The sequence below is a fragment of the Apium graveolens genome, chromosome 10 (genome assembly GCF_009905375.1).
Source record: "Apium graveolens cultivar Ventura chromosome 10, ASM990537v1, whole genome shotgun sequence".
NCBI lineage: Eukaryota > Viridiplantae > Streptophyta > Magnoliopsida > Apiales > Apiaceae > Apium > Apium graveolens.
The window spans coordinates 132,778,253-132,805,720 of NC_133656.1; the positions used below are offsets into that span (position 1 = coordinate 132,778,253).

General features: G+C 36.3%; 4 protein-coding genes and 1 non-coding gene across 6 annotated transcripts; all 5 read left to right on the forward strand.

Annotated features, from left to right (window-relative positions):
- The first annotated feature begins 589 nt into the window (after positions 1-589).
- Positions 590-2,756, forward strand: LOC141692498 (putative nucleoredoxin 3). Of its 2 annotated transcripts, none has more exons than XM_074497364.1 (4): positions 590-918; positions 1,067-1,096; positions 1,189-1,582; positions 1,885-2,756. In XM_074497364.1, exons 1-4 carry the CDS (start codon positions 887-889, stop codon positions 1,981-1,983), a joined length of 555 nt encoding a protein of 184 aa, XP_074353465.1. In that variant the 5' UTR covers positions 590-886; the 3' UTR covers positions 1,984-2,756. The 2 variants fall into 2 exon arrangements, with proteins under 2 accessions (XP_074353465.1, XP_074353466.1); XM_074497365.1 differs by having other exon boundaries at positions 1,070-1,096.
- A 288-nt stretch (positions 2,757-3,044) lies between these two features.
- On the forward strand, positions 3,045-3,117 carry TRNAF-GAA (transfer RNA phenylalanine (anticodon GAA)). The gene has a single exon. It is a non-coding gene; the product is annotated as a tRNA-Phe (tRNA).
- A 7,337-nt stretch (positions 3,118-10,454) lies between these two features.
- On the forward strand, positions 10,455-15,304 carry LOC141692787 (guanosine nucleotide diphosphate dissociation inhibitor At5g09550-like). Its single transcript, XM_074497726.1, has 13 exons — positions 10,455-10,582; positions 11,344-11,406; positions 11,572-11,655; positions 11,743-11,850; positions 11,931-12,103; positions 12,359-12,470; positions 12,928-13,008; positions 13,100-13,162; positions 13,555-13,656; positions 13,764-13,888; positions 14,117-14,327; positions 14,838-14,912; positions 15,044-15,304. Exons 1-13 carry the CDS (start codon positions 10,496-10,498, stop codon positions 15,095-15,097), a joined length of 1,338 nt encoding a protein of 445 aa, XP_074353827.1. The 5' UTR covers positions 10,455-10,495; the 3' UTR covers positions 15,098-15,304.
- Positions 15,305-16,687: 1,383 nt separating this feature from the next.
- Positions 16,688-18,093, forward strand: LOC141691010 (uncharacterized). Its single transcript, XM_074495761.1, has 2 exons — positions 16,688-17,837; positions 18,059-18,093. Exons 1-2 carry the CDS (start codon positions 16,688-16,690, stop codon positions 18,091-18,093), a joined length of 1,185 nt encoding a protein of 394 aa, XP_074351862.1.
- Positions 18,094-23,293: 5,200 nt separating this feature from the next.
- Positions 23,294-23,722, forward strand: LOC141691011 (uncharacterized). The gene has a single exon (XM_074495762.1). It carries the CDS (start codon positions 23,294-23,296, stop codon positions 23,720-23,722), a length of 429 nt encoding a protein of 142 aa, XP_074351863.1.
- Positions 23,723-27,468: the final 3,746 nt, after the last annotated feature.

Sequence of the window (27,468 nt, forward strand, 5' to 3'; positions counted from 1 at the left end):
CCCCAATGAGGACACCCATTGACTACAGGAAGAGGCCTTCAGTCTAGGCATACCCCTGGAGGTCTCTGACCACGGACACCGCCTTTCCTGTAGATGTGCTATAAGGAGGAGTTCTTCAATAGAGTACCTGCATCAAATAGGTTAGTAATAATATTCTCCATCTTCCTTGAATCTTCCAAAGAGTTCGTCCAACTAACATGTCAAAGATGTATTTGTGTGCCAAGTAGAAGTTAAGGGCGTGCCCAAACATTCCTGCATGTTGGTGCCGCCCTGTGTCATCAGCTTTTGATCTCTTCCTTTGTCATTCTACATCATAGGGTGCGCCCTAAATTATTCATCGTTAGGGCTTGCTCTAACTCTGTCCAAGCTAAGGTGTGAGTCTGTCAAAGTAATCATGTCCGAGTAATCCGTCCAAGGAGCCTTCCTTACCACATGACAGATTCCAATCAAGGAATTCCTTTCCCCCTTTTCAGTAATTGGGCGCGTTCTTAGGGCGCGCCTTTTTTTTTTTTTATGGAAATTCAATCTTATCTTTTCCTAGATTTTAGGTGTTTCTCCTTCGATTTTGCCCATTTTATTAATCTTAATCTGAGTATTGTTTATACCAATTTTTGGGTATAACATGGCCTGTCATCCCTTTTTCTGATCAAAAATCTCGGAAACACCCGGAAAGAATATTTGGTATCTCCAACCCTGTGGATTTAGTGCCTTGCTCATTTATAATTGACCCAAGAGGTGTGGTTTTGCAATGTGGAGGCAACTCTTTGTTTTTTAGGTATGGAGCTGCCGGTTATCCTTTTACCGAAGAAAGGATAGATTTCTTGATTATGAAGATTTTTAGTCAAATTTGAGCCCACCATAATTGATCTCTTAGCCTCTTCTGAACATGATCATGTCATTACCAACAAAGGAGACCAGGTATACATTATATGGAACTATATGGTGATTTTGACAAATTTTCATTATTATATATGTCTATTTTGTAGTAATATAATTATTTCATTTGCACATTTTAATATGTTTAGATTATCATGGTGTTCCCTTACTAATTATCGACTTCCTCTAGTAGGTACCTCTACGGAATCTTGAAAATAAGGTGATAGGCTTATTTTTTTGTCCAGATCTAAATAAGAAATGCATCATAATGAAACTTTAAAACGGCTTATGAAGAGTTGTCTAAATATACAGAAAGAAGGCTTTGAGGTTGTGTTCATTTACATCCATGACTGGTGGAACACTTATGGCCGCAAGGATGAAGAATTTGTTCTGGAAAGCATTTGCGAAAATGCCCTGGTTGACACTCCCATATGAAGACACATATTGCAATAAAAAATTGCAGAGGATCTTTGATTATCCCCAAGAACTGGTAGGAACAAAGCCAGATTCGACTCTGGTGATTATCGGGCGTAATGGGAAATTTGTAGAACCGTTGGGCGCTAATATATTGCTGGAATATGGTGCTTTAGCATACCCATTCACCGTTTTTAATCCTGCTGATTTAGAGCTTGAAAAGGTTAGTAAAGTGAAGCCAGGGATGTTCTGGGATTTAGACGCCGTCTTCAGACACAGAAATGGGTCACAGGTGAGTTATTTTGTAGGTTTAATTCACTCTCGTTTTGTCTTTACAATTGCTCCTTTAGGTTTTTGTTGCTCCCCAAAAATTGAAACCTAAAAACTTAAGAGAAATGGTGATAGAAAAAGAAGTTGTTCCAGATTACTGAAATGGACAGGCATAAATATAGTTATATAGTTATATATTATAACTTCTAAATTCTTGTCCTCTTTTACCATTGAGAGGGCAAATATATGTTTCACTGTCTTTAAATTTTTTTAAGCTTGCTAACTTTTTCATTTTAATGTTGGCTGGTCAATTCAACTTTACAGGTTCGATTTTCCCAACTTGTTGGCAAGAGAATCATAGTTCTATTTCAGAGTAGGATGTCTAAGCTGGAACGTACTCCGAGGGAGCTAGAATCAAGGTAGTTGCAGATGAAGGGTACTGATGATGAGTTTGAAGTGATCCACATTTATGATAGGTGTGATGCAAGAGCTATGCCGTGGTTGATGCATCCTCCTTTTGACAGGGACTCGTATGCACAGAAGTTAGTAGATCGTGTTTTTCGTGGTAATCATTATGGACTTCTTGCATTTGATCATGACGGAACTGTTGTCAAAAGTGCATCATATCCTACAGTTGGAGACAACATGGTTTTCCCCTTCTATAACGATGGGGGATATGAAACATGAGCTCCTGCCGGAATTACAAGATAAACTAGCTTGCAAATGAAACGACAACTAGGCTGTAATATATGCAATTTCCTAACGGCATATTTCTAATGTTTAATTATTGTAATGTTTATTTCAAAAACTAAAAATGTGATGAACTCAAGGATGGCATTATTTTCCAGTTGTAAATAATGCTACAAATTGGCCTTGGATATGGCGGTGGTGCTGTATATATGAAGTTAATCACAGTCAGGGGAGGCTGGAATGAATCAGCAACTTAACTTTGGTTGAGTGGATACATCTACAATTCTGACTGCAATTAAAGCTTTTGAATTCTTAGTTTGGAGTTTGTTTGCTGTTGTAGAATCTGAACAAGGGGGGAACACTCAAATTATTAGATTGGCAGGTATCTATTTAAAGGTGACATTAGAGGTATCTTATAAGCTTCCATGGATTTTACGGGCCATATATGTTTACCATTTTTGTAATCTACAAGCTTATACGCAGTGCAAGGTACATATTTTCGTTAATTTTTATTTCCGTGTTTACGTGTTTAAGCATATGATGTGAAAATATGAGATGGCAAATATGCTTGAAAAGATGAAGGGGTGTTGAGATTTATAACATGATGACTAAAGTTTTATAAAAATACAGAGTGATATGTGAAGCACATAAAAGCTTTCGCATATGTGAAAAACAAATGACACTTCAAAGTATAGCATTTGCAGCATGTATCGTGAAAATAAACATATATCCTGCTTGAACTGTTAACAAGTGTATACACAAATAGTAGATCACCTATTTTAATTTTAATCAGTGCGGGGATAACTCAGTTGGGAGAGCGTCAGACTGAAGATCTGAAGGTCACGTGTTCGATCCACGTTCACCGCACATTTTATTTTGATTTTTTGGTAAACTCAAACATTCATGTTCAATTGTTTTGTACAGTCTCACACACAAGTAAGAAGCATCTAGCTAGTTGTGCATTGGGCAAGATAATGCTACTATCGTCAAATGCAGTTATATGATTATACATCAATGTATGTCGGGTATAAAAGGATCTCCAAAAATCTCCTTAACTCATTCTTAAAATAAATCCGACTGCACATATGCACAGACTCTTCAAGTAAGTCTGTCAAGGGATCACTTTTGAATTGAATCGAGTTAAGTTTATATTCATATCCATTTATTTTTTCGGATTCGGATTCAGATTGAACTGATCCTAGATTTTTTATAAGCCGATTCATATCCGAATCCATTCGGATCACGGATTTCGTATCGGATATCCGCTCTCTCTCTCTCTTTAGAGTCTTACTCCAATACAAATTAAATTAAAATACAAATTACAAACTGTATCACACCCAATTTAAATCTATCCTCTCACACACAACTCCACTTAATTCCTTCCATTTTAATTGAATTTTTCCCGTTAGTTGGTGAACTCTTTTTAAAATATAACTTCACTATATTTTTCTACATCCTCCAACAATAAGTATGAATACCATATTTAATATATTTATCCACTAATTTCTGGAATAGTATTGATTTCAGCTTAGTGATTCGGATAAGATTAAATATTGATTTGTCGTCAAAATATAGCAAATATGATATGCAAATCGATGAGTGTGAGATGGAGAAAAATACGGTAAGGTTATTTTAAAAAAAAGGTTAACCGACTAACGGGAAAAGTCAAATTAAAAATGAAGGAATAAAATATATACATGAATACATAGTGCACTGTTAGGGCGAAAACACGGGCTAATAACACACACAAGTATACGCGTTCGCAAGTAATATAGAATACTTTCTAGTTTGTTCCCACAGAGACTCAGACTAATTATGTTCAATTACACTCACTCACCAATGTATGATTACTTCTCAATGTTAAAACAATAACACTTAGAATTGAGTAACTAATTATTAACTACAATTAACTACTAGACTTAAGCACTTAATTAACACTTGAATTAACAATATTAAAATACTCATGAGATCACAACTTCATTACTACTTCCTTCAATAGTCATTGTTATTACCCTTAGCATGCAACAATGATGATATTAATCGAATAACACGAAACTGATAAAAGTCAACTTTCATTGTACTAATACCATTCTACCAAGCATCCACAATTAAGATATAAGTTGAATAGGCATCAATTATGTTGAGTCCCTATATGTCTACAGAAATTGACAACATAACGATTTAAGCGCAAGTTATTCCTTTTGATTACAGGGCGAATAAAACGGTTAGAGTTACCCACTAATCATGTATACTCTTACATGAACCTATACTAACATGGCAAGTTTTAAATCTCAAGATCCACCGTCGCTTCACAAGAGATTAACACCCTATCTTATATGTTCGCGACGCACATAAGACAAATACGCACAACCAATACTAGATATCATACAATCATCACACACTAAGTTATTAAACAACTAACTAAAGAATTCCATAGTAAATCCGTTACGACCCCATGATCACGATTAGCCCATGATAGCATTCATCGTCATCACGGGTTCATATGAAAACATGATAATAACACACAAGAATAATAACTAAAACTACTTATATTCAACCAGAGTACGTCACAAGAGTAAATAGGTTCAAAGTAAAGAAAACTAGCATCCAACGTTACAACAAAATAAAGAATCACAAGAAAATATGCTTCCTCTTCGTTGCGGTGTGCTAAAACGGTCTTCTTCCTTATCTCCTCGCTCTTCGATAAATACTACGATCCAACCTTTGTGAAACGTCTCTGAAATCTACTTATATAGGAGTCCCATAAAGCCCAGCTAACTCAGAAGTTGGAAGTTAAACAGAATCAGGAGTCTCAAATAATAAATCTGATTTTCCGTCCCTGCGCGGCCGCTCAGCATTCCTGAGCGGGCGCTCAGACCCCTTCTGGAATCTGTACTGTTTTTCTCCCGTTTCTTCGCTGCAATCTGCTCCTATCTTCCCGCTTACAATGCTAAACACACACCAAGACTTATTATTGATGAAATCTCTCCCGAAATGCAATTAATACCCTGAAATGCACAAACACTAGAAAAATGCATCAAATACACAAAATACTTGATTTTAAAACATCAATTCAAGCCATTATAAGACGTTCTAAGTGGTATAAAATGCCACTTATCATGCACATGAAGGAGAGAGAAGATGATTAAACATATGACTGTTATTGGTTTGTAGTTTGTATTCTAATATTCGTTTGTATTTGAGCATTTGCCTATATATTATATATATATATATATATTTTATTTTAACGTAACTTATTGCAAAAGTCATTATAATTTGGAAACATACCAAAAATTAAACATACAGATTGTAGAGTATTTAATTCTAACAATGGAAAAAATTGATGTATTGAAGTGAAACTATTATATGAATTGAGATTGAGGTGATATGCAACTCTGAAAAGTTAAAAGAATTAGAATATATAATATATAAATGGACTGGAGTCTAGAGACTATATCGAATAAAGTACATACAATGGAACTTGGTTCCACCAATAACTGGCTTCTTCTTGTAAAAAGTAACTGGCGAATTCTGTCTTCTGATTTTCCCTAGCTTTAGTTAACGCAAATGCCTTCTCTATTTCTTTAAGCCATGTCATTGCTTCTATCGGATCAGCTGATCCTTTAAATTCAGGTGGATTCACAGCTTGGAAAGTCTTAAAAGTTATAACTGGCGGGGCCTGCTGTTGCTACAGCTGCTGTTGTTGCATTTGTGCCATATAGGCCATCTGTTGCTGCATCATCCCAAACATATTGGCAACGACTGGGTCCATTTCTCTGTTAAGAAGCAAGCAATTTATTTAGTAATCTGCAAGCATGCTTTTAAATAAATACTATTGTTGTCATGTCAAAACTCATGCTGCATGATCATCATATAATTGCCTATTATCTCACAGAAAAATGAAAGAAATAAAAAGGAATTATCAAAATTCTCCAACTCAGAATCCAACACAATCCTTTTAACATTTCCTTACTATTCTTGAAAATTTAAATGAACAAGGCCATGACACCAAGGTCTAATACTGCACACGAGAAACGATAAACCAAAATAACCTAAAACTATAGGCTACTAAATCTTATCTCATGTGATCTTTCTATAACTTATTTAAGACGTGTCCTAAGCCTGTTTCAGTGACCATAACCTGAAACTCTGATGCCAACCTGTAATGCCCTCAAATCCAGGGGTCTAGATTTGGGAGTCACTAACTGATAAACAATAACCTGATATGCACAGTGAAATAAAATAATAAACATGACCCCTTAATGCAACTGAATCGATCACAAGTTATAGTATGAAACATGTACTACTCTAAACCTTAAGTTATTACAAACCAAAAGTCTTTTTAGTTTTACAAACTATTTGAAATTTTAATACAACAAACTACTATACTAGTTCAAACGTCTCAGAAACCTCTACCTGTACAAGCATAACAAAACTAAAGATCTTCAGATAGTCTTGGTTCACAACTTTCCTTAGGTTGGTGGATAACCCTGTTCTGGTCTAGCTGAATAATCAGAATAATAAAACAAGTATGAGCCAATAAAACGCTCATCAGGTATATAATCTCGTAAACAAGTAACAGTGATATAACTGTAAATCAATATGAGACATCAAGAAGAATCTGTATCATAAAGTATGGGATAACTGAAAGGATCTTTATCACAAATTTGTAACCGAATTTAGTTTAAGAATTAAGAACTAAACTTTCATTTAGTCTTTTATGATTATCAATAAATTAGATTGGAATCCTCAAGACGCTGTGCTGCCTCCGATGATCAGTCGCGAAACAACACCGGCATGCCTAAGCATATCCAAAAAATAGGAGTACCCAAAAAGGCCCACATTGGCCTATAATAATAATCATATATATTACAGTATGTTGTAATATATCCACACGCTGGACCGGCGCCACGGTATCCTACGCAACCATACAATCTAGAATATAAGAATTCAAAGTAATTGGAATTCTTATACAACAATAACTACTATTCCTATTTATCAGGAATAACCCTAAAATCAACTTTAATAATAAACTACGTATTTTACTGTTCAACAAACAACAAAGGAAACCCTGTTTGAAAACAATATAGGAATCTGGATTCTAGCAGAATAATTACTAGAATTGTATCTCAATTTGTATCACAATGAAAGATGTACTGAAAATAATATTGAAATGTAATTGCTAAAATATCGACTCAAGGTAGAAATACTTGCATAATAGGGTTTAAAGAAAACATCACTTGAACGATAAGTGAAAATAGTGATACTTTCCTGGTATGCACAACTTGCTTTCTAGTTTTTCCTAACACCTGACTGAAACTCCTGACACTCGATTCTATAAACAAATGTATTGTTTTAATAAACTAGACAAAATTCAGTCGACGTAACTATACTTCTCAACGATTAACGTCTACCCGGTCGTTTATATCTAGATAATGCATTTAAAACAGTTAGACAGCTAACACATACTCCACATAACATATAAGCATGTAATTCACGTAACATATAGATCAGAACGTCAAAAGATAGGGTTCAGTATTTTTAAAACGGAAATCGGGTCAAAATATAATGTTTCGCTACATATCTAACTCAGAGAGACTTATAAAATGAGCGAGCTTTACAAAAGGATTTACGTCTCGAAAGTATTTTAAATGGAAGCGGAATAATTTTCGTATTAAACGGACAAACGTTCTATCTATTACGAATAAAATAAGAATAATTCAATTAATAATAATATTAATTGAATATTCAAGACCTACATATATTTTTAAAAGCTCAAAATACTTTTTAAAAATTTATTTAACTCAATTATGATTAACTATATTTCATTTAACCATTTACTAATAAAATTAATTGATTAAAATAATTTAATTAACTAATTAGATTATTAAAATGATTAACTAAAATAAATTAAAAATAATTAAATTAAATTCAAATAAAGTAATTTGATTTCTCGATTTAAAAAGGAATTAGTTAATTACTAAAATAATTAACTAAATAGAATTTAGGATTATAATTAGGATTTTTAGGATTTTTGTAATTTATTAAATCCAAAAACAGTTTTGCAAAAGAGGGGTTAGGTGGATCAAAGGCGGGTCAAACCGCGGGTCAGGAAACGGGTTGGGGAAGAACAAACGGGTTGAAGGTCCGACCGGAACTTCCCAAGAATCCGGCGAGGCTACCGTTTTCCAGCGATGTTCCGACGCGACCAAACCTCCCCGTTTGGTTCCGTTTCTCAGTCTGTTTAACTACATCACAAAATCAGCAATTCAATCGATTTACAACGACGACAAACGATACTTCTATCAATTAATCTGGTCAAAAATGAAGTTCACCGGCGAACAAAGAAAAAAAATCTGACGAACACAATTATCGATTTAAAACTCGATTTTAATCAACATAAATCAATAAACATCGCTATATACAGTTTATTACCAGTCTTGCAAGGTCAAAACATCTACCAACAAGCCGGAATCGTGAAAAACACGAGCGGTGGCTACGAAATCCGACGACATCAAATCAAACACAAATACGAATATAAATCATATGTACAGACTCGAAATGAATAGATCTATTTACGTATAACATCAAAACATACAAACGATTCATAAGTTTCAAAACCCAAAATTCGATGATTATAATCAAAATCGAAATTTTATAACAGTCGACCTTAGACTATGATTTCGATGTCAAAAGAACGGCAGTGAAATAAGATTCGATTTGGTGTAAAGATCGTTGCAAACGAATCCCTTTAAGGCTTTCAATAGATTGAATCCTCTTCAAGAACAAACCCTATTAAGAAAAATAAAATAAAAAAAATCTATTTTCTATTTTCTATTTTCTATTTTCCTAGCCCCCAATTCTATTTTCTGATTTTTGTGATAATTAAGAAAATAAAATAAAAAAATCTGCTATTTATATTAATTAGAAATTTATACCCCTAAAATCAATTAAGGGTGTTTTATTCCCTAATTAGAATAATTAGCCCTAAAATTAATTTTATGAGGAATAATTTTAAAAACAATATTTTTAAATAAATGCTATATATATATATCAAAATTCCCCCAAAATTACGAATGTTTCAAAAATGCAATAATAAAAGATTTTCTAAATACCCATGATTTTATAAAAATAAAAACATGAATTTTGAGGCTCTGATGTTCCGATAGGGGCCAGTTCGATATATTTTCTAAAACGAAACATTTTCTAAAATAATAACAAACCCCGAAAACGATGACAAAACATGCTAAAACACGTAACATACTCAGAACAGATAACACGTAACATTTAGTGATAATAATGCTTTAAAATTGTGTTTTTTTGAAATTCAGAAAAATAAAAATACACCAAATTCGAATAAGAAACATATATTTATTTATTAAACATGTACCCCTCTGTTTCATTTTAATTATCTATTGACTTTTCTGCACACATCTCAAGATACATTGACCGCATAGTAAAAATTATTATTTTTAAAATTTTTTTTTTGTAAATAAAAGTTTAATTTATATATTTTTATTCAGAAAAAAAATTAAAAATTATTATTTTAATTATACGGTCAAAACACTTAGAATGAGTGGAGAAAAGTCAAGCGACTATTAAATTAAAATGAAACGGAGGGAGTAATTGCGGTCACAAAATTTCCCAGGGTATTACAGGTCGATCGGATTTTCGCTCCCTTCTTCCGGATATGAAACCAAAGGTCCCCTGCTTATGCCTATAGCACCAATCCAATACCTTATTGCCTCTACCATCTTCAAATCCAATGCAGAGTAGCAGTGGCGTCAATGAAAAACTTGCAATAGCCAACGCAGAGGAGAGTGCAAGGTGATCGATCAATGAGCATGAGATACTGGGGCACACAGGCATGACACTATTTTCACAGTACTCACTTCTTTAGTCATCAAAATAAATATCTACCTTTAAATAAATTTATTACATCAATAATTAATTTTTAGTGTTTATTTTTGTTATTACAACTTTTTTTTTTCCAGCTGACACATGAAACTGACAAATATAGCGATACTCTAATACACAGGTGTGTACTAATTCCCCAACACAAACAAGAGCCTCCGCAGTAATAGGGGTAGTAGTTACAAATAAACAGTGTTCCTTAATTTGTCTAAAGACTTGTTCCTACATGCTTCCTGTTTTTCAGCTCATGTCACAAGACTAACTTAATAACCAAATTACATTTCACTTCTTCTTTTCATCTCAGCATTCTCATCCTTCTTCTTTAACAATCATGGATGAAGAGTATGATGTCATCGTTCTTGGTACCGGTCTCAAGGAATGTATTATCAGTGGCCTCCTCTCTGTCGATGGCCTCAAAGTATGTACATACATGCATGGCATGCATTGATCATGATTTGATTATGTGCACATATTCTGTTTGTACCTGTATGTGTTTGTGTGCAAGAAATTGAGTTTAGGGGATCGAATTTTTGATTTAATCTTTGCATGAGGGGGATGTGAATGAAATCAGCTCCATCTGAAATCAAACTCATGTCACAATTCTACACCTGCATATGCTGTAATAAACTTAAGATGATACGATATTGTACTCAAAATTCACAAGATTGCAGGTGTATTATATCTGTAAGATACAAATAGACCCTGTGTTCTTTAAAAGGTTCGAAAACATATGCAAACATTGGTGACTTTTTCAAGTTTCCCTTCTCCCCCAGGTCAAGATGTATTTACATTTTACCAAACATTGAGTGTGTGTGTGTGTGTGTGTGTGAATGTTTGGTTCATTATAGAGCCCTCCTTATTCTGCTCGTGTGTGTGGTTATATTTTACCAAAATGAAGTGCACTCTCACCTCAAATATTTTCTATAGCAAACAGTGATTTAATATTTGATAGCAAAATTTGAAGTAATAAATGGTGATGCAGGGATGTTATGGAACTTGATCAACTATAGCATTATGTTTACTGTTTAATGGTGTATTGAAAATCACTATGTACGATGCTTCCAGGCGATGACATAATTCCCTTGAATTGTTATATTGTTATTGTTTTTTTAAATACTACACTATCGCTGTTATCAGTCTTCTCTGTTCATCATAATTTGACTTGATAACATGAACCAGGTACTGCATATGGATAGGAATGATTATTATGGGGGAGAATCGAGCTCCTTGAGCCTCAATCAGGTTCTGGCCTCTAGTTGTAGCATAGAATCTAAACTTACATTGCATCCCTTTGATGTAGCTACCGAGCTCTGTGTTTGGAGTTCACTGCACTTTATTACAACATATCGCATATATAAAAGAGCTACTTATGAGTGAATGATGCTAACCTTTTGTTTTGTTGTGAAGCTTTGGAAGCGTTTCAGGGGCAATGAAACGCCTCCAGAAAATCTAGGAGCAAGCAAGGAATACAATGCTGATATGATTCCAAAGGTATTTGAATTGTGATTTTTTTTTGGCCTTATCTTGCTTCGACATGTTATATGTCCCCCTGTAACATTAATGCACTGTGATTTGTAGTTCATGATGGCTAATGGTGCTTTAGTCCGTGTTCTCATCCACACTAATGTTACCAAATATTTAAACTTCAAGGCTGTGGATAATAGTTTTGTGTACAACACAGGGAAGGTAAGCTGTCTAATAGGTCAGGCTTAAAATTCAATAAGCTCTTTTACGATGTTGAGTTTCTAACATTAATAATCTTTTAGATCTACAAAGTTCCAGCAACTGATGTGGAAGCTTTGAAATCTCCACTGATGGGCCTACTTGAAAAGCGGCGTGCCCGAAAGTTCTTCATCTATGTCCAGGACTATGAAGATGAAGACCCCAAATCCCACGAAGGACTGGATCTGAATAGTATCACAGCACGCGACCTTATTGCGTATGTTTTCAATATCTTATCAGATATTGCCTGGCCGAATAAACAAGCAAACACAGTGCCTTCTTGCAAACTTAGGACCCTTTTTAGATTTTATTACAAGCCACACAAGTTATGAAATATATACTTTTTGTCTTTGGAATTTTAAGTATGCAGAGTATGTAATTCTTCCAAACTCTTAATTTTATTATAAGCCACATATGATCTGCCTCTTTCTGTTATTCATGTAAGTTTTGCATTTCTCTTTTTCTTGTGCAGAAAATATGGGCTTGAAGATAATACCATTGACTTTATAGGGCATGCCTTAGCACTTTTCAATGATGATAAGTATTTGGACCAGCCAGCTATGGATTTTGTAAAGAGAATGAAGGTAGAAACTATAACTTGTTCTTCTTAGCCTCTTGGTCTTCTAAATAGAAGAAGTGTCATTTTTTCTCACATTTTAATTTCGGGTCCTTCAACAAAGTTCCATACAATCTTTCTCACATTTAATTAAAGTTTCTATAAATTTTCTGGCATTTAGCATCTGGGGAACTGCATTTTGTTCCGATTCTCGTTTCCAGGTTCTGCTCTAAGTGTTCAACATAGAAAGGTGTCCAAGTACCGGACTAGGAAATATTTTAAGAAAATTAGCTTACCCCTGAATGAAATGTGTGTATTTGACACGGGTACTTGAGGTAAAATAAAGAAAGTGGGTTGAATAGCTTAGATACATATCAAAAATAATTACATGGCATACTAGACATATATGTCTCTTTGCCTCCTTTTATAGAAGTGGTTCAGCATACATACTCATTTGCAACTTTTGCGGTGCCTGCTTCTTAAAGCTCTATGCAGAATCTTTGGCACGCTTTCAGGCTGGATCTCCCTATATCTATCCGATGTATGGACTAGGAGAGCTGCCTCAGGTTTGTCTGTCTGTAACTCTATGCCTCGTTATTGGGACATCTGGACATCTTTTGTATCAATATATCGTGTGTTCGTGGTGGCATAGTGCAGGCATTCGCACGTTTGAGTGCAGTTTATGGTGGAACCTACATGCTCAACAAGCCAGAGTGCAAGGTAAAATCTAGAAACATATTTGAAGTAAATTATTTTGTGTTTCAATAGCATATCCCGTACTGCTGAATTCCACTTTATATATCTCTTCTAATTACTTTCATCCAATGCATTAATAACAGAAAATGAGATTGTTCACTTGTATGCTTTATGCATTCGACTTCTCAGTTTTATACTTCATCTTGCACGATTGCCTCATAGGCGCAACTTAAATTTGGTCATGGGCCATCTGTGTAAAGTTAATTTTCCGAGTGCTGCATAACATTTAGTTAAATTTAACCATATGTGAGATAACTGTATGAACTATGTTGTACACACATTGTAACTGTTGCTACATGGATAGTCAGTGTTGTTATGAGAAAATACTGAATATAATTTATGTTAAATGTTTACAGGTAGAGTTTGATGATGGAAAGGCAGTCGGAGTGACTTCTGAAGGAGAAACTGCAAAATGCAAGAAAGGGGTTGTTTGTGATCCATCTTATTTACCTGATAAGGTAACTTCTACATGATATTAGGAAATTGGCTATAGTATGAAGAAACCAATGATATCTATTCAAGTGCATTCACGATATGGAGAGCTAATTTCAATGCTTTTGAACAGGTGAAGAAAGTTGGAAAGGTTGCTCGTGCTGTATGTATAATGAATCATCCAATCCCAGACACCAATGATTCCCACTCTGCACAAATCATTCTGCCACAGAAGCAAATTGGTCGTAACTCTGATATGTAAGTCAAAATTTGTAGACTTGTAAACATAAATGCTAATCGTTAGTTCTTTACTAATTCACAGTTGTCTTGGTGGTTTATGTGTTCACCGTACACAACAGTCAGAGATTAAGAAGCCAATTTACTTTCTACTTAAAATAAAATGAATGGAATTGTTATTCATGGCTTTAATCATAGTATCCGATGTCAATTTAAGTGTATGTGCATGCTATCTTTGTGTGGCTACAGGTATCTATTTTGTTGCTCCTACTCGCACAACGTGGTTCCTAAAGGAAAATATATAGCTTTTGTCTGTACTGAAGCGCAGACTGATGACCCTGAAACTGAATTGAAGCCTGGGATAGATCTACTGGGACCAGTTGAGGAGATATTCTATGAAACCTATGATAGATTTGAACCTACAAATAATCATGCAGAAGACAACTGCTTCATATCCACAGTAAGTAGATGTGCTCATTTTTATGTATGTTCTGATTAATAACTGAAAGTTGGTAGAACTTCTTAAGTTTCCTCTTCTAACTAATCTGAGACAGCATGTCAATTTTAAAATGATTCTTACACCAGGTTAACTGATATGATCATCATTTCAGTTGACCTAAAAACATGATAATTTTTGTTCAGAATTCTACAATGCTTATGTCAGGATTTGAGTTGATCAAATTTTCTGAAGCATGTTTCAGATCAAATGTCAAAGTTAAGGGCAAATGAAACAAGTTTGCTTAAATTTGGAGTTTAGTTATGTTATTTAAATGTCATATTGCAAGACTTTAGTGGTATTTTTAAGTTTAACTAGAAGCATGATATTCTTTGTTTTGAATTCTACAACGCTTATGTCAGGATTTGCTTTTCCCTTGATATTCTAGATAAGTTCACCTCTTAATAAGCTTGAGTTAGACAGTAAATTTTCCTTCCCTCATCTTCAACTGATTGAATCTTGCTTATGTTGCAGAGCTACGATGCTACAACACACTTCACATCAACTGTCGAAGACGTGTTAGCCATGTACACCAAGATCACCGGAAAGGTTTGTTTAAAGTGATTCCATTTAACACTTATAAAGTCATCATAAATACTCGTTTCTGCTATTTATCTTGAATGTAAAACAGTAAATATGCAAATTGTTAATGTTTTGCTTGTTTTTGTTATTTGATTTAGGCTCTTGATCTTTCTGTGGACCTGAGTGCTGCAAGTGCTGCTCCAGAAGAATAAGCTCTAGTTGACCTGCTGAGTTATTTTAACCTCCGTTTTCTTTCTTCACTTTTGGTTTTGTTGGGGAGTAGTATGCTTATTTAATTACTTAAAAAATTTCATTAAATTTGTTTACTGAAATTCTTACTCTTGCAGTGGTATTCAAGCATTTGTTATAAAATGAATGATCTGCATTTTTACCAAATCTTTAAGTTTCCGTTGTCGTTATCTTTGTTATTCAAGCATCGGTATTTAAAATGAATGCTTTGACGTACTTATGCATAGTTTTATATATCACGAATAGAACCCCCAACATCCACTATTCGGGTCTTTTTCATCATCTTTTCCTGGATGATGATTTCTTGTCAGATGGTTGGCAAAGAGCTTTGTTAAAACAAATGGCATTAGCACAATTAAATATGTGTCTAAGCGGGGGATAAATGACGAGGGAATAAGGGCGTTCATATATATGGAAATGCAGTAGCAGTTTATATATGTATATATATTAGACTCAAAAATCCAACACGAGACAACTCTGCATAAGCCGTTTTAAGTTTCATTTTTAGAGAATTAGTAATGGAACACCATAATTATCTAAACATATTAAAATGTGCAAATGTAATAATTATATTACTGCAAAATCGACATATATAATGATGAAAAAGTTGTCAAAATCACCTTAAGATGCTATAGAATGTATACATGGTCTCCTTTGTTGGTGATGACATAATCACGTTTGGAAGAGGCTAAGAGATGAGTTATCAGAAAAAGGGATGACAAGCCATGCCATCGTAGGTTTCCTGGGAGTAGAACCTACTGGCACTTCTTTGAAACAAGTATCATCTCTAACTGCAACAAAGACGATCTCAAAACTGCCCGCAGGTTGTAACTTACTGTATATGTCCGACAAGTGTGTAATTACCAGTTTACTCCCAAAGAAAGAAAAGAAATATCCATGTACTAGTGACAAAAAATGTAAAACAACAACCTCTCCAGACAGCTCCTCGATCGGCCTTGACCTAAAACAAAAAGGGGTAAGCATATTTAGCATCTAATCAATAAAGTGAAGACATAAATTCTGTACAAGTTAACTTACAAGTTTGACAGTTCACGCTGACACGCTAATGAAGATGAATAAAATTGCTAGGCCCAGTTAGATAGTCAGGCCATTTAGGTCTCTATTGTTGGAAGCGTAGATGGGCCTTGAACAAATATATAAAAGCTTTGTATAACACAAACACACACCTGTATATATTAATAACAATAATAAACTACAGCTTATATACTCTTGACACAAACACAAGGCTCCTGCCTTTTTCTTTAACAAAGAGCTTCGGCTCTGATTTTTTTTCTCAACTACAACTCTTGGTGTCAGCTGTGGGATACGAACCCACGGTGTCAGCTCTTGGTGTCAACTCTTGGTGTCAGCTCTTTGTTAAAGAAAAAGGCAGGAGCCTTGTGTTTGTGTCAAGAGTATATAAGCTGTAGTTTATTATTGTTATTAATATATACAGGTGTGTGTTTGTGTTATACAAAGCTTTTATATATTTGTTCAAGGCCCATCTACGCTTCCAACAAGTGGTATCCGAGCCAAGGTTCTGTTCAGGAAAAATGGCGAATATGATGCAACCGCAAATTCCAAAATTGACGGCAACAAATTATGGGAACTGGAGTATACAAATGAAGGTGTTACTCGGTTCTTACGATAACTGGGATACTGTGGAAAATGGGTATAGCGAGCCCGTGGATGCAGCCGCTGAAGCAGCTCTTCCAAATGCCGAGAAGACGACGTTAAAGGAGTCCCGTAAAAAAGATAAAAAGGCGTTATTCACAATTTTTCAAGGTGTTGATGAATCTACCTTTGAAAAAATTTCTGAAGCAAAAACAGCAAAAGATGCGTGGGAGATTCTGCAGAAATCATTCCAGGGTGTCGAAAAAGTTAAAAAGGTGCGGCTCCAAGTTCTACGTGGCGAGTTCGAAAATTTAAAAATGAAAAGCTCCGAAAATATTGGTGAATTTGTTACGCGTTTGAAAACGGTGACAAACGAGATGAAAAGAAACGGTGAAAGTCTTAATGATATCCGGGTCATGGAAAAGTTGCTCCGTTCATTGACAAGAAAATTTGATTACGTTGTTACATCAATTGAGGAGTCAAAAGATCTATCCACAATTTCCATTGATGAGCTCGTAGGTTCTCTTCAAGCCCACGAGCAACGAATGAACCAGTATGATGATGCAAGCCATTTGGAGAAGGCGTTGCAAAGTAAGGTGTCCATCAGTGACAGTTCTGGCAGTAGCAGTTCTGCACGTGGCAGAGGTGGTTTTAGAGGTGGCTACCGAGGTGGACGAGGACGAGGAAGGCAGTCCTTCAATAGAGGCCAGAATTCGGGAAGTTATCAATCATCTGGTCGTGTTCAAAATTTTAGAGGCCGAGGAAGAGGTGGATTTCAACAACGAGGTGATAAATCTCAATTTCAGTGTTATAACTGTAATAAATTTGGCCATTTCAGTTATGAGTGTAGATCCCCGAAGGTGGAAGAAACTAGTCATTTTGCAGCAGCAAAAGAAGATAAAGATGTTGGTACTGCTATGTTCCTCACTTATAAAGGAGACGAGGAAAGCAAGAAGAATGTTTGGTATCTTGACTCAGGGGCCAGCAATCACATGACTGGCCACAAAGATTTATTTATGGAGATAGATGAAACCGTCAGCGGGGAAGTTACATTTGGCGATTCTTCAAAAATTCCTGTTAAAGGGAAAGGTACAATTACGATTGTATCAAAGAATGGTGAGAAAAGGTATATAAATGATGTTTATTATATACCTGCTTTGAAAAGTAATATCATCAGTCTTGGCCAACTTGTGGAGAAAGGATATAATATTCAGATGCAGGATAATTCTCTCATCATCAGAAATCATGTTCGAGAATTAATTGCAGATGTGGAGATGTCAAAGAATCGTCTGTTCACACTTGATATGCAGACGAAAATGCAGAAGTGCTTGAAGTCGGTCATTAAAAATGACTCATGGTTATGGCATTTAAGATATGGTCATCTTGGATTTTCTGGCTTAAAATTATTGTCAAAGACAAAGATGGTGGATGGCTTGCCAGAAATTAATGAACCAGAAAATTTGTGTGAAGCATGTGTCAAAGGAAAGCAACACAGACAAAGTTTTCCTGTTGGAAAATCATGGAGAGCCAGAAGGCCATTGGAGATTGTCCACACTGATATTGCTGGTCCGTTTGATATCCCATCACTCGGAGGTAACAGATATTACCTAACATTTATTGATGATTTTAGCAGGAAAAGTTGGGTATATATCATTAAAGAAAAAGCAGAGGCTCTTGATAAATTCAAGGAGTTCAAAGCACTGGCTGAAAAACAAAGTGGACATTATTTGAAGACACTCAGATCAGACAGAGGAGGCGAGTATACTTCAAACTTATTCAGAAGTTTCTGTAGAGCACATGGCATCAATCATCAGTTGACAACGGCGTATACTCCTCAACAAAATGGCGTTGCAGAAAGAAAAAATCGCACTATTCTTGACATGGCAAGGAGCATGGTGAAAGCAAAGCATATGCCAAGAATTTTTTGGGCTGAAGCCGTGTTATGTGCTGTTTATCTGTTGAATCGTTGTCCAACAAAAAGTGTTAGAAACAAAACTCCAAATGAAGCATGGAGTGGTAGCAAACCATCAGTTGGACATCTCAAAATCTTTGGGTGCATTGCATATGCACATGTTCCAGATCAGAAAAGGAAGAAACTGGATGATAAAGGCGAGAAATGCATCTTTACCGGATATGACAAAAGAAGCAAGGCATACAGACTGTATAATCCACTAACGAAGAATTTAATCATTTCTCGAGATGTTGAATTTGATGAATCAGATTACTGGAGATGGAGTGATGAAGAAAGAAAAGTTAGAGGTTTGTTCTTTAATGATGATGATGATGACGATGATGACCCCAATATTGAAGATGACGGAGGTGATGATCCAACACCTCCACAAAGTCCAAATCAACAAACTCCCGCATCAACACCATCAACAGGAGGAAGCAACAGTTCAGGGGGAGCACCAAGGAAGATGCGGAGTCTGGATAATATCTATGAAGCAACAAGTCCGGTACAAACAACATTTGATTATTCTTTATTTTGTTTAATGGCTGAATGTGATCCAGTTACATTTGAGGAAGCTTCTGAAGAAAGCAAATGGAACAAAGCCATGGATGACGAAATTGGTGCAATCAAGAAGAATGATACCTGGGAGCTCACAGATCTTCCAGAAGGACACAAAGCCATTGGTGTCAAATGGGTCTACAAGACAAAGACCAATCAAGATGGTGAAGTTGAAAAGTACAAGGCAAGGTTGGTGGCTAAAGGCTACAAACAGAGATATGGCATTGACTATGATGAGGTGTTCGCTCCAGTTGCAAGAGTTGATACTATAAGACTTCTTACAGCAATTGCAGCTCAGAATCAGTGGAAGATTTTTCAGATGGATGTCAAGTCAGCATTCTTAAATGGTTACCTCGAAGAAGAAGTCTATATTGAGCAGCCTCCAGGATATGTTCGAAAAGGCCAAGAAAATAAAGTCTACAGACTGAAGAAAGCATTGTACGGATTGAAACAAGCCCCACGAGCATGGAACACAAGGGTTGATGAATACTTTCAGAAAAATGGTTTTGTGAAGAGTCCATACGAGCATGCTCTCTACACAAAAACAAATTCAGGGGGAGATATTATGATCGTTTGCTTATACGTAGATGACATGATCTTCACTGGAAACAACCCTGGTATGTTCGATGATTTTAAGAAAGTTATGACTAACGAATTTGAGATGACAGATATTGGTCAAATGTCTTACTTTCTTGGAGTCGAGGTGAAGCAAAGCAAAGATGGAATTTTTATGTCGCAGAAAAAATATGCCGAGGAGATTTTAAAGAAATTCAGAATGGAGAAATGCAAGCCAGTGAGTACGCCAGCAGAGTCAAGCATAAAGCTCAGAATTGACTCAACAAGGGAGTCGGTAAATCCGACATTATTCAAAAGTTTGGTTGGAAGTTTGAGGTACCTAACTTTCACTCGTCCAGATATTATGTATGCAGTTGGATTGGTTAGTAGGTACATGGAGAAGCCGAAGCAAGATCACTTCATGGCAGCTAAAAGAATTTTGCGGTATATAAAAGGTACACTTGATCATGGTCTGTTTTACACGCATTCTCAAAATTCAAAATTAGTTGGCTACTCAGATAGTGATTATGGTGGAGATTTGGATGACGGGAAAAGCATATCAGGATATGTTTTTCATATCGGTTCAGCAATATTTTCTTGGTCATCAAAGAAACAACAGACAGTTGCCCTCTCAACATGTGAGGCAGAGTACATCGCAGCAGCAGCATGCGCATGTCAAGCTATGTGGCTAGGCTATATATTGGGCGAATTAAATCTTGCCAAAGAAGATCCAATTACTATTTATGTGGATAATAAATCTGCTATTTCACTCGCGAAAAATCCGGTGTCACACAGTCGCAGCAAGCACATCAACATAAAATATCATTTTATTCGAGAGCAGGTGAACGGAAAAATTGTGGAGTTGGTACATTGTAGGACTGAAGAAAATTTAGCAGATATTTTTACAAAGCCGTTGAAGCCGGACGTATTTCAAAAAATGAAAAAGAAGCTTGGAATGGAAAGTCGAGTTTGAGGGGGAGTGTTAGAAGTCAAACTCTCCATAAACATAATAAATAAAATACAAGTGTGAATAAGATGAGAGACACATACAGCTTCCTGAAAATATGGTAGGCAGGAAAATCCAAAGCACATGCATGCATACACAGTGTGGAGAAAATTGTGGAGCAAATAAAGGTAGGCTGCATATGTTCTCAATACACGGTTTAGTTGTTATAATAAATATGATGTTGTAAGTAATGATGTAACCTTATGTTTGTTCAAGCCTATAAAAAGGCTGCAAATAGGTATTGTAATATGTACAAAAAGAAAAGAAAAAGAAGAGTTGTAGTTGAGAAAAAAAATCAGAGCCGAAGCTCTTTGTTAAAGAAAAAGGCAGGAGCCTTGTGTTTGTGTCAAGAGTATATAAGCTGTAGTTTATTATTGTTATTAATATATACAGGTGTGTGTTTGTGTTATACAAAGCTTTTATATATTTGTTCAAGGCCCATCTACGCTTCCAACATCTATAACTAAGGTGGAACTCCTGCCTTTAAGCGGTTGTCATATTAAGCATTAGATATAGGCTCAACAGCGACGCTAGAAGGAGGGTACTCATGATCTCAGCGGTTTAATGGAAGAGAACAGCCCGTGCCACCGGCATAAAAAAAAGAGACGTCAACAAAGCTGATCGAGGCTCAAGCTCCGACCACCAAAGACGTCAAAAGTGTACCGAAAAAAGCAGATTTGAAACAGAAAATGGTAGTACAACCCCAAACCTTGCTATTTGATCAGGAAGATGCTATCTCCGTTGAAAGGCCGACTAAATCAGATCCTGTTAGTAGAAAGAAACAACCTAGGGGCCGTGAGAAAGTATTGAGAATGTCCAGTGATATGCGGCTACATCTCGATAAAAAACAGCGAGATAAGAGTAACAACAAGGAAGAAGAGAACGTAATAGTTTCTGAAGAGGAAGACGAAGAGCTTCAATTGCTAGAAAGGGAATGTAAACTGTTAACATAAAAAATCAAACGTAAAAAAGAGATTATGCGCCTGCATCATGAGTTTTCTGGAGTGTTAGGAGATTGCGAGTCGCTAAAGTATCAAACAAAAGAATATGACTCCACTTGGCTCCCATCGAAGCAGTCAACCTTCTCCGAGTACGAGGAGTCATCAGGCTCATTCCACTCGAAGAGGAGACGGAGACTAAGGAAGGTAAAGGAGGACGATGCCTCAGAGGAAGAGGAAAGTCAAGGCACAAGCTCTAAGAGTCGCCAGACCTCGAAGCTTTCGAAGCTAGCAGATGATCTGACACTCATTAAAATTATATTCGAACCCAGAGCGGAGGTATCGAAGTCACATATGAAAGCCCCCTCTCGACGAAAATTGAAATGCCAAGATTAATAGAGACTTAAAAGTCCCCCCTATTGACTCTTTTGATGGATCCCCACGAATCCATGGGACTTTATTAACTTGTTTGATGGTAGAATGGATTTCTTTAGTTACTCAAAAGTAACTCGTTGTCGATTCTTCTCCAGTTGCCTCAAAGGCACAACGCTAAATTGGTTTAATAATCTTCAACCTCGATCAATCGACTCATGGGCAATTTTAAAAAGTAAATTTTGAACTCGTTTCTTTAATAACAAACGTAGCGGGAAAATTACAGCTTCACTCATCTTTGTCTATCAACGATCCAACAAGAGTCTGCGAGCATATCTCACTCGCTTTCGAGCCCATATTATTGAAATCACAGACCTTGCTGATCCCTTGGCGGTAAACTACCTTATAGCGGGCATAGATAGATCTCGCTACAATTTGATCCTCGAGAAGCTTTTTGAAAAGGAACCTAAGACATTGAAAACAACTATTAAGATTATTGAGCACAGATTGACGCTCCAAGAGGCTGTAGGAAGCATTGACCATTCTCGGTCCCAAAAGGCCCAATACAACCGAAGCCCAAGAAGAACTCGTCATTATGACAAGAAGGATTACAAAATTCATCATCAAGCAGAAAGGCCTCGTGCCTCAAGACCCTCTCAGTCCTCTCCAATGCCTCGAACTTATCAAAGGCATCGAGACCTCAGGGTTGAGGACTCTTCATATCATGACAACAAGCTTTGGACATCTAAGCCCAAAGACTTCCAAGAGCCCACAAAGTTAAATATAGACAAAGCCACAATTTTGGATGTTCTCAAAACAGACCCTTCTTATAGACCCCGGAGACCTATGAACCCAAATAGGCCTCCAAGCAGCAAGTATTGCGACTATCACGAGGACACATGCCATGAAACAGAACGCTGCTTCTAGCTCACCATCCTCATTGAAGAAAAAAATCTGTGATGGACATCTGGCCCATTACGTTGACAACACCAAGTCTCATAGGTCTCATCATCGCGATTCCGACAAAGTTATTGATGTTATTTCAGGAGGTTACTCAGCTGGGGGTTCTCGAACAATGCAAAGAAATAATATGCTCGAGATGTTTTCAGGGTAGAATCAAAAAGACCGTGAAGAAATCCAACTCCAGTCATCTCTTTTTCCGATAATGATTATACGGACGACATCATCGAAGACCTTGGTCATAACAACCAAAATTGGTACAAACACAGTGAGGAAAATTTTGGTGGATAATGGAAGCTCTGTCGATATCATATACTACAACGCGTATTCTAGAATGGATTTGGGTGATATGAAGATTGACACAGCCAAAGAAACTCCGTTGTATGAATTTACTGGAAATGAAGTCAAGCTTGTAGGTGTAATAGACCTCCCAGTCCTCTTCGGTTCGCCTCCATGTCAAATCTGGCGCGTAGTTAAGTTCCATGTCATCATTACACTATCAAGCTACAATGCTACCATAGGTCGAACTATCACCAATCCACTCAGGGCAATCACCTCTATTTCTCATTTGAATATGAAATTCCCTACAGAATTTGGAGTCGGCGAGGTCAGCGGAGACCAGAGAGCCTCATGAAAATGCTATATAAGCAATTATATTCCCAAGAAGCGCAATTCACAAATGGCGGAAGTTAACCAGGTGATAGAAGTTAACCCAAAAGAGCTAACCGAGGTACCCAAGCCCAACAACTGTGAGCCAAATAAGGACATTGAGGATGGGGAACTATACGAGGACTCAAAGGGGAAGACGGTCCAAATAGGAGCAAAGCTTGCCGCAAACATCAAAGAGCAATTGATATACACACTCCGCAGCTTCGCGAACATCTTTCCATGGGACACCAAGAACATGCCTGGAATTCCAGAGAAAATCGCCTTGTACAGACTTAACATTTCCCTGGAGGCCCGAGCTATGAAACAAAAGAAAAGGGTTTTTTCATCAGAAAAACAAGAAGCCATCAACGTCGAGATCAACAGACTCCTCGCAGAAGGCTTCATCAGGGAAGTACAGTTTCCCAAATGGATAACTAATGTCGTCTTGGTGAAAAAGAGCAACAGCAAATAGAGAATGTGCATTGATTACTCTGATGTAAACAGGGCTTATACAAAAGACTTTTACCCTCTATCAAACATTGATCAGCTCATTAATTGAACATCATGGAATGAGATGCTTTCTTTTATGAATGCTTTTGTAGAATATAATCAAATTAAATTGGCCAAAGAGGACCAAGATAACACGGCCTTCATAACCCATAGAGCCATTTTTGGCTATAAAGTCTTTCCCTTCGGCCTCCTCAACGCAGGTGCAACATTCCAGAGAGCAATGGACACCATTTTCGCCCCATAAATTGGCCAAAACATGCAGATATATGTAGATGACATGATCATGAAGTCTGTCAAGACCTCAGACCACGTCAACGATCTCGTCGAGACCTGTTATTCCGGAACAATCTAACAACGGAATTACAGAAGGGGGGTTGAATGGAATTCTGGTTCCTTTTTTATATTTAAAACTTCTTACGATTATATATAACACTGTTTAAATAGGCTAGTTGCGGATATGAAGTATTCAGGTATTCAAACACAAAGTAAATAAACAAGGGTGTTTAAAAACTTTCTGGTGGATTGATATTTCCACCATATATATATAAATATAGAAGATCTCTGTGATGCAAAAGCACACAGCTGCTTACAAGAGTTCTTACAAACTGAACTTGAGAGTTATAAAAGATGCAGTTTACAAATGCTCTATAGTTCTTGCTTGTTTTGACTGTGTTAATCGATAATTAACTCTTTGCTATGCTTGATTTATATATCACCAAGTTATATGTGTAATAAGACAAAATGTAAGTCTATTATCTAGGTCTAATAACATATTTCTTTATTTCTCTGTCCCATGCAATCCAGATAGATATAACATCTTTGAATGTCCCTGTTTTGAATGGAAATGGAAATGCTTCTTGATCTTTATAATCCTGATTACAGGCTGCCACTTTCCTTTTGTATACAATCAACCCATGTGACCTTCAAGTCACTTTCAACTGTTATTTAAATCTGATATTCTTTGAGACTTCAACATTATCCATTGAGTCTGTTATGAATCGTCCATTGAAGGTACCTTGAGTCATCCTTTGAGAGCTTTGCAGATTATCTGTTGATAGTATTTCCTTAGCAGTTGATACCCTTTCACTTATGCAGAATTACAAGGCATCATCATTTATAATTAGCCAACCTGTTCTGCATATCTTGCTGGTAGTCAACATGACTTGGAATGTCTAACAATTTCTAACCCTCTAAGATATTATAGTATACAGTAATGAGCTACATACTTGTTTAATATAAGATACTCCATAAAAAGATGGTTACACATTTCATTTAACTTATCTACTTAGAGTGTTTTATTAAGTTATCATCAAGCCTAAAACAAATTCCTAACAATCTCCCCCAATTTATGTCTAATAGAATTATAGGCATAAATTCAGGTTAACTTGATGATAACAAAACACCCTAATAAAAATTAAGACTATAAGCAGTAGATAAATTGCAAAATGTTCCAATTAAGGTTTGAACAAAGGAAGTTGAGTGTAGGTACATGTCATTTTAAGATGCTCCCTTAGTCTGAGCTGATCATTTCTTTCTTCTTGAATCTCTAGTCCTCTTTCTCAGCCTTTTGTCATTCTCCTTAATTTGGTGTTAGAGTTGTCTGAAGAATTCAGCCTCATTTCCATCATTGAGATCCAGCATCTCCTGCATTTCTTTGAGTGTGTCATTGCTTGATATTTGCATCTGGTTTTTAAGTCTAAAAAATCTTATGACCCCCTTTTCATCTCTGAACTCCATCATCCAATAAGGTCTCAAATGCACTCTACTTCCAGTGTAAGGAATGGATAAGATTCTTGGAAGTGTATTTAAATCTCTACTGCTTTGCATTATTTGTTGAATTTTATTGAGTACCTCTATTTTAACCACCTTGGTGAAGCCAAAATATTTCTTCATTGCAGAGAATATTTTCACCAGGACACTGTAGCCTTCATTGAGGATCCTATGCAGAGGCCATGTGATTTCCTTTCCACCCCTGTACCTGAACACCAATCTTTCTGGAAGTCTGTTGTGGGCATTGATCGCTCTCACTTCATCTAGCTCATCCAGATAAAGGTTGATGTCTGAGAATTCTTTTATGTCACAGATGAATAGCTGATCATCCTTGTTGACTTTGGGCATAAGCTTAGAAACCACTTTGAGTTGAGGTGGATTTGACTTGACTCCTACACTTCTCTTCCTTGGAATTCTCTTTTTGGTGGGCAGTGGTAGATTGAATCCAGGTAAAGGAAAATTTTCCCAATCTATGGGTTCATCCTTGGGTAATATAGGCTCATCATAAAAGTTGATGCCTGGATGAACCTTGATTTCAGCAGGTTCCTCAGTGAATATAGTTGGTTGACTTGTAGTTATAGATTGAGCTTGATCATTTTCCCTTTCAGTAGGACTTGCTGGCCTTTTTGCATTGGCCTTCCTTCTAATCCCTTTTTCCCATTCTGGTCTTGCTTCCTTCTTCTTTGGTTCATCAGCTAAGGTGTTCTTAGTTTCAGTTGAAACAGCCTGCATCTCAAGTTTTATTTTCACTCCTTTAATGGCTTGCTTCTTCCTGATTCTCTGATCTCCAAGTATTCTGTTTTCTTCTTCTTTAGCTTCCCCAAACTGAGGGTGCCCAGTCATCACACAAATCATTTTACTATATCTGTAAATTTTTACAATTCTTAGTCTAAACATGGCATCCTTAGTGACTTTGAAGCTTTCAATTGATGCACCCATCAATTTTCCTTCATCTGTCCTAGGAGGAGAATAGTCAATAAATATTGGGTGCTTTGTTGATAGTAAGACACTTGCTTGTTTGGGTTTCAACACCACAAAATTGTTGAACTCATTCTTTGTTGAGCTTTTACATTTATCCCTCTTTTTTAGCTGCATTTCATCTATGGTGATTGGCTTCAACTGTGTGAAATGCTTCACAAAATAATTTTGAGTAGCAGATGAGCCAAAACCCTTCTGAATTCTGTCATCAATCCTTTTCATTTGCTCTTTTAACCTGAGCTCAGCTACTGCTAGATTGATCAGATCAATATTGTCTATAGCTGGTGGCTTAGAGATAGTGATATATGGTACCATCACTTTGTTGACTTGAATATTCACATCCTTATCCCCCTTTTTGTTATCATCCAGTGAAGCAGGGTTTGAAGTTTGAACAACCACCAACTATTAAATTAATTGAGTTTGAGCTTCTTGGTTTGAAAGTATCTTGGCCACTGAGTTCTCAATAGCTGTCAT

Coding starts and splice junctions, on each gene's coding strand:
- LOC141691011 (XM_074495762.1), top strand. CDS start 23,294: ATGATTATACGGACGACATCATCGAAGACCTTGGTCATAACAACCAAA.
- LOC141691010 (XM_074495761.1), top strand. CDS start 16,688: ATGGCGAATATGATGCAACCGCAAATTCCAAAATTGACGGCAACAAAT. Junction 17,838..18,058: donor AATTCCTGTTAAAGGGAAAG/GTACAATTACGA, acceptor CTTGATATGCAG/ACGAAAATGCAGAAGTGCTT.
- LOC141692498 (XM_074497364.1), top strand. CDS start 887: ATGATCATGTCATTACCAACAAAGGAGACCAG. Junction 1,097..1,188: donor TACGGAATCTTGAAAATAAG/GTGATAGGCTTA, acceptor CTAAATATACAG/AAAGAAGGCTTTGAGGTTGT. Junction 1,583..1,884: donor GACACAGAAATGGGTCACAG/GTGAGTTATTTT, acceptor TCAACTTTACAG/GTTCGATTTTCCCAACTTGT.
- LOC141692787 (XM_074497726.1), top strand. CDS start 10,496: ATGGATGAAGAGTATGATGTCATCGTTCTTGGTACCGGTCTCAAGGAA. Junction 10,583..11,343: donor TCTCTGTCGATGGCCTCAAA/GTATGTACATAC, acceptor AACATGAACCAG/GTACTGCATATGGATAGGAA. Junction 14,913..15,043: donor ACACCAAGATCACCGGAAAG/GTTTGTTTAAAG, acceptor TATTTGATTTAG/GCTCTTGATCTTTCTGTGGA.